The sequence below is a fragment of the Scardinius erythrophthalmus genome (assembly GCF_964197995.2).
Source record: "Scardinius erythrophthalmus genome assembly, chromosome: 6".
Taxonomy (NCBI): domain Eukaryota; kingdom Metazoa; phylum Chordata; class Actinopteri; order Cypriniformes; family Leuciscidae; genus Scardinius; species Scardinius erythrophthalmus.
Window position 1 is genome coordinate 10,784,072 of NC_138226.1, and position 7,412 is coordinate 10,791,483.

General features: G+C 35.9%; 1 protein-coding gene across 1 annotated transcript; it reads left to right on the forward strand.

The window, feature by feature from the left end:
- The first annotated feature begins 370 nt into the window (after positions 1–370).
- myl1 (myosin, light chain 1, alkali; skeletal, fast) lies at positions 371–5,761 on the forward strand. The gene is made up of 6 exons (XM_081367517.1): positions 371–568; positions 2,009–2,036; positions 3,453–3,596; positions 3,808–3,981; positions 5,031–5,108; positions 5,264–5,761. The coding sequence occupies exons 1-6, from the start codon at positions 449–451 to the stop codon at positions 5,290–5,292; spliced, it is 573 nt and encodes a 190-aa protein (XP_081223643.1). The 5' UTR covers positions 371–448; the 3' UTR covers positions 5,293–5,761.
- Positions 5,762–7,412: the final 1,651 nt, after the last annotated feature.

Genomic DNA, 7,412 nt, shown 5'->3' on the forward strand with positions numbered 1-7,412 from the left:
CCATATAGGTTCACGACGAAAGTTTTTTTTTTTTTTTTTTTTTTTTTTTTTTTTTTTTTTTTTTTTAAGCAAGCAGTAAACTAGGAACACATCTTAAATATCTTATAAAAGTCTCCATTAAAAAAAATTGGTCGCGGTACACATTCAATCCGCACGAGCCCTAATCATTTCTCAAGAAAATTCGCGGGTTGTTGTCTGACCTAAAGTTGAAATGAGATTTACGACCCTTTTCACCGAGCTTCGCCCCTTTCTCCATTTGGGGCGCGCGAGCCCTCCCCTCTGTGGCCAACGACCCAATCCGCCTGAGCATCAGTCTGACATCAACTCCTAGGTACATAATACGAGGTATATAAACATCTATGCTTACGTTGAGAATGCTGAGTATCCTCCAAGCTGTGGTCCACTCCCTGTGTTAACTTCCTTCCCGGCGGACAAATAGACTAAAAAAATGGCACCTAAGAAGGACGCTAAGAAGCCCGATCCCCCCAAGGCCGCAGCCGCACCTGCTCCCGCGCCCGAACCTGAGGCCCCACCTAAACCCGCGGCAGTGGATCTGTCCGCTGTGAAGGTAACCACCATTCCTGTCATATCAAACAGACATATTCTCAGTGAAAAGTTCATTCTACTGCTCACTCTTTACAGTGACATTTGAAGTGATAGCTGACATTGAAGTATGCAGTTTGTTATACTGTAGCATTTTTTTTTTTTTTTTTTTTTACTAAATTACAAATCAGACATTTTTAAAAACGAATAGTAACCTATGTCATGAATGCTGATTTGGTCAATACATATTTTCCACCTACAGAATAATGTTCTGTTATTATTTACATGCCAGGGATTACATGCATTTGCTTTTAATGAAGCAATAAATCAATATCTGTATTCTGACGTTTTATAGCCTCCAGGATCATTTTGCTTATTTCTGAAAAGGCCTGCATTAAGGTTGCATTTACACTTTCATTATGTATTTTACATAACTACACTGTCATGAAAGTTTGATCCTTATATTTGAATTTACATTACCTGCTTATTTTGTTAGGCATGTTAAACTGTTTGCTAACGACTTAAGTCATTATAAGCAGTTGCCTAAGGTTGCTCTATTGCCTGACGACCGCTGGAAATATGATTGGCGGATTCAGCACCACGGATAGTTCCGGATAAGTTCTGTTTTTTCCTGCATAACTACAATCAAAGGTCACACCCCTTTTTTGATTGGCCCAGATAGCCAAATGTGGAGAAGTTTCACATGGCCAAACATGGAGCTCCTTAATGTTCTGTAAGCAGCTGAGCAACTAAATTAAGCATGCCAAGATCTGGGGCTCTCACTCTTCAGTTTTCTATTAAAGCAGCTGTTTGTGAATGACTCACCTGTCATAACGGTGTTAGTGATGTGATGGATTTTCTCAGGTCTTGAAAATCATTCCACATCTTCAGGCTATGCACATATTCTCCCTGATTTATGTTGTGGAAATTTGCATTGCTGATTATTATTTTACAAAAGTGTTTTGCTTCAACCATTACTCCGACTGCCCTGATATTTACCATATACCCGATATATCTTATTTTCCTTTAATATTCTGACTGATTAATATGATGATAATGATATTATACAATAAAAAATAAAATATAAAATTAGAACAGATCAAATGTAATGTAACTGATTTAAACTAACTGGTTTGATTTGTAGTTTTCATACAGAACACAGACAGAAAGGGCACACAGATGTGTACTTTTGTGTAGTATGCAAATATTCTGGAATGGAACAGAATAAAATGTAACTCTAATTTCCTCATATTGCTTATAAAAGAAAATGTCTGTAAGAATTTATAATAGCTTTAATAATACATTTAGCATAACTACACTATGTAATGTTAAACAGATTCAAATGCAGCTGTTATGAATGTTTGATCTATTTATGTAAATGTACATAGCCTACTGATCTACATATTAAATTATATTTGTTGATGACTTATGGGATAGAGTAATATGTACCTCTGTTTTCCTGCAGGTTGATTTCAGCCCGGACCAGATGGAAGGTGAGATCTTTTTTTTTTTCCTTTTTTTGGGGGGTGGGGGGGGTGGGGGGTGTTCCACGACTGTTGCTCACACCTATGTATGAGTTAACATGGAATGTGGTGCTTAAAATAAAGATATTAAATTAGATATTAAATATCCTATTTCAATTCAACTAATTATAATCTGGTAGGAATTTAATGACAAACTAGCAGCAATATTAATTCAAAAGCTTTTTAAGTGGTTTGAAGTAAGCAACTTAAGTCAAATTCCCAAAGTGTTTTGGGATTTACTTCTATTGTGCTATAAAGGTCAAGCAATTCAATGCAATTAATTTGCACCATTGTTCAGTGCTGCATTTTACATAGAAGAATGTGGCCATTGCTCCGTGATGGGCAGCTTTCGCCATCCTGGGTGTGAGTTACACCTCAGTCAGCATTCTGGCCTCACATGGTACTGCCTTTATATGGAGGGAGTTATATTCTTGGGGGAGCATATCCATTCCATGGTGACTCTTTGAATGTCTCCCCCTGCTCCTGTCACTTCGTTGCTGGCAGCTGGCTTTGTGCGGAAATCAGATGAAGCTATTAATCTTTTAGCAGATCATATTCCAGTGAGCTAATAGTCATGATGCCCATAGAAATACTGAGCACTGATTATTACACAGTTTGCTCATTCTTGGTTATCTTTTAAATCAATTTCAACTGTTAAATATATTTTAACAAATGAGAAACCCACAAATTTAAAGGTAGTGGTTAAAAAGGGAACCTGATGTTTTGTTTGAGAGATCTGAATAAAATGCATAATTTTGATGACCATTGTAGATGCCTATTCATTTTGTTAAAAAAAAATTGTTATAAGCAAAACTGAGTCTCTTAGACTATAAACTGACATATGGCAGACAACTTTGTCTTAATATGCCCAGGTTTGGAGAAAAATTTGTGTGAAAACTGATATCAAATCAATTAAAAAGTGAATTATAAAATCATTTTTCTTTTTGTTGGGGCAAAATAGTAAAAGTCTAAAAATATCCAAAAGTTACATATAGTTTAATCTTCAAATTAGACATTTAAAGTGCCTCATTTAAAGTGTGTAAAAAAGTTTCTCATGTCCCAGCTTTCCTGTGAATGTACAAGACTTCTGGTTCATTACCACTATAGATTGATAACTAGAAGAATAACGAAGCACGGCGAATGGACAAAGTGCAACTATTTGCGCTAAAAAATATGATAACTAATACTAGATTGCAATATTAAACAGCATATAACAGACTGTTTTTATACAGCTAAATAACTGGAAGTGAGTTGTGGGCAGGACCATCTGTTTGATTAACCAATGGCAGACAGGGATGTGTTCAGGAAACCTGTTTGAAACTAATGTGTGCAGAAATGACACACTTCAACTTTCAATAAAAAAAAAAAATCTCTACACAATTCCAGATTACAGAGAGGCCTTCGGACTTTTCGACAGAGTTGGTGACAGCAAAGTAGCCTTCAACCAGATTGCAGATATCATGCGTGCACTGGGACAGAACCCAACCAACAAAGAGGTTGCATTGATCCTGGGCAACCCCACCGCTGATGGTACGTGGATTTTTTTTCCATTCTTTTTTTTTTCCTTTTAATTAGCTACACTGAAAGTACTCAGGAGCTTTCACAGTGAAATATTTCAGATGCCTGTTTGTTTAACTGTAATTGGCAGAAGGTTGGTGTCATGACAGATGCTTGCAGTGCATTATGTTTCACTGCATCTGCCCTCTACGACTCCTTTATTCACTTATGTCCCTGTTCACAGACATGGCAAACAAGAGAGTCGACTTTGATGGTTTCCTGCCCATGCTGCAGTTTGTGATCAACAGCCCAAACAAGGCAACATTTGATGACTACGTTGAGGGTCTGCGTGTATTCGATAAGGAGGGCAACGGAACAGTAATGGGTGCTGAGCTGCGTATCGTCTTGTCAACACTGGGTAAGTGGCCAAAATGAACAAGTAGATGAGATCACTACTGCAATTCCAAATTCACATCAATAATGAGAGTGGACTCTTTTGGAAAACACATATGATGACCTACTCAATCATTTTGAGTTGTTGTTTTTTTACCTAGAAACTTTGAATGAACTGAACGTAAAAGCAAAGTCTGCTTTGTAATTATGTATATCAGTGTGCCTCAACAATTTTGACCCCCTTATATTAGCTAAGATATGAACTATATTTCTGCTTCAATTTTAAAAGCAATTACAATTAATTGGGGGGGGGGGGTGTATGTTCAGTTTACATCTTACGTTTTGTATATAATCCCATTCTGTTGCCAGTTTGCTGAGGTCCCCTAATTGAGAACCACTGATATATCATAGTATTATAATGTTTCTACTAATCAAGCCTGTTGTCAAGATATAATAATTGCAATGGTGGCTGTCATAAAAACATTAAGAGAAAATTGCCTTTTAAAAAATTCAACAATTTTCAGACATTTTTAGACAGAATTAGATGATTTACTAAAACATTGCCTACATTAAATTATTAAAACAAGATAAGATAAAAAAATAAAGCATCTACTGTATAATAAAGTGCATATATTAATAATTAATGAATAAACTTTAACGACTTTTCTGAGACAAACGTTGTGACGTGTTGTTCACAAACTTTTTTTATGGATATCTTTCCGCGTTTGAAACACTGATTGGCAGATTACAGGAGATATGATACGTTTCAGCAAGTTGTACTGTATCTTTCAGCATACCTTAGTTTTTTGAATGCTATACTTAAAAATAAAGGTTCCAAAAAAAAATTTGGAGAATCATTTTTGGGTTCCTCAAAGAACCTTTTAGTGAATCGTTCTTAAAATATTTACAGTTCTTTTCTTTTTTTATTGTGAAGAATATTTTAAGAATATAAAGAACCTTTTTCCACTATGAAGAACATTTTGCGCAGTGGTAAAAATGCACTTTAATGGCGAGCTTCTGTCTTTCAGCCTGTTTAATGTCATGATCAAACTATACTTCTCACTTTCCCTGCAGGTGAGAAAATGACTGAAGCTGAGATCGATGCTCTCATGCAAGGCCAGGAGGATGAAAATGGCTGTGTGAACTATGAGGGTCAGTTCAGTTCCTTTCATTGTCTCACTGCACATTAATCACAGTACAAAATTCAATAATGACTGACCGTTTTATAGAGCTAATCGTTGTTTGTTGTCCTGTAATTCTAAGCCAGCATCTCATGGACATTTTTTCAATCTCTTCATTCTAAACAGCTTTCGTCAAACACATCATGTCTGTGTAAGAAGTGAAGAAACTGAAGCATTTCTCCAGATTCCATGTTGTCAGGACATCCAAACAATGTTTCCAAAACCAACTCAGAAACGGATAAAAGGGACACGGGATGTTAGTCATAAACAATTATTTTGTAATTTGTGTTTCCTGTTTTTTTTTTCCACTTGAATCCTATTTCTTTTGTCCATTCTTGGAATCCATTTATATTTTTTTCCAGCTAGTATTCTTGGTGATGTTCTTGCCGGGACAAGCCTCTCCGTAGCGGAACAGTTGTGAGTGGTGGGGGGGGTGTGGGGGGCATCATGATTACACAAAAATATAAACCACCCCCTTGACCTCTCACTGTCTGGATCGCAAAGTCAAAGGTGCTAAATATACTGCCATTAATGGACTGCCTGCAAAACCTCCTTCCCCTTTCCCCAGAGTCTTAATTTATTTTTCGCCTCTGTCAATTCTCATAATAAACTTTTCACAAAGTATTAGCTTTTGTTGTGATTAATGTTTTCATATTCAGCGCACAAGGCAGAAAGGCAAGTGAGAGGTAAGTGAACATGACTGATTATAGCAGGTATTTAGAGCCAACGTGAAACAGTATCTACAACCCAATTCAGAGTGAAAACGATAGAAGTGAAAAATGATCTTCAACAAGAAGACTTTTTTAGATTGGACATCTGGAATTGATTTGATCAGGAAAAATGCGAAGGTTGTTCACAATGAGTATATCAAGAAAGTAAATGCGGTCAATTTTAACATCATGTTGAGTTTATGTTAACATTAAGATAACCTTCGAATATAACTGGTAAATAAATACCCAATTAAAGACTAGACAGAGTCTTGGCTTTTTTCATTCATAGGTTATTTTACAATATCTGGTAAAATTCACAGACAGCTGGGATGCAAACTTGTCACATTTTGACCTTGTGACCTGCTTTTGAAAATTAAGCTTCAACCGTTTATAAATCTGTTGTCAACAAATGAGAAGCTTTTTGTTTTCTTGTGGGATTCCGCTAAAATAAAAGCTCTGGTTTAACACTGATGAAAGCAAAGAAATTAAGACAGCTATAAATCTTGGTACAGTAATTTTACTGTTGTGTAAAATTATTGGATTTTTCTTTTGTTTTATAGTCCAATGGTATTATTACTATAGTAATATACTTATTGATTTAATAAGTATAACTGAAAATAAAATAAAAACTATAAAAATGTTTTAATATGTCTAGATAAAAATAATAATATTATTACATAGCCATAAAAAACATATATTTTGGGTTTTTAAAATAGACTGTAATTATGCCAGACATACTAAGAAAAAGTATCTGTAAACACTGAGTTCAAATTATGAGGCCTGCAAAACAAAGTATTCATAATGAAAAGTTCTGACTCTAAATTCAGATTGAATGAGGCACATTTGAAGCTGCTGTAAAATGACTGAGACTGATCAACGATACAGTTCCGTCATATCGTCAAATACGATCGACATTAGCATACAGTTTGAACTGGCGGTATGATTCTGTTCTGGGCAAGAACCATCCTAGCATGGATAAGAGCAGCAATAACCCCCCTCAGGGGAAACAGAACAGAACAAACATGAATGTATTGCAGATATCATTAATCCAAGATTTTAAAGTACATCATAATTCGAGAATTTATTCTGATTCAGGGGGAATCAGAAAGCCAAATCCTGACTGACGAGAGGAGGAGCTGGGGATGGAGGAGGGTAATTAGCTCCTGAGAAACGCGATAGCTGCTGATAATACTGAAGGAGCTTATATATGTATACAGTGATAGCCGTCACATTCCTATAGGTAGACGTGGATCAGCTGATGCAAGCTTGACTAATGTGACCTGCCAGAAGTGACGCTATGCTTAATTTATAGCGCTATAGTATACCCTACTTTATAAATCCCACATGTAGATTTTTTCCCTGGACCCTTGAATTCAACCAATAGATTTCCACTTACCGTTTGTAAAATCACTATAATGTACAGCCTCTCGTCGCTTGTTGCTTTTTTAAACCTTTAAGGAAGCTATAATACCACAGTCATAAGTCATAACACATTTCTCATACACAAAGTCAGAAAAAAAAAAACAGATCACGTCAATGTTTTGTTCATTTTCTGTATTTTTATT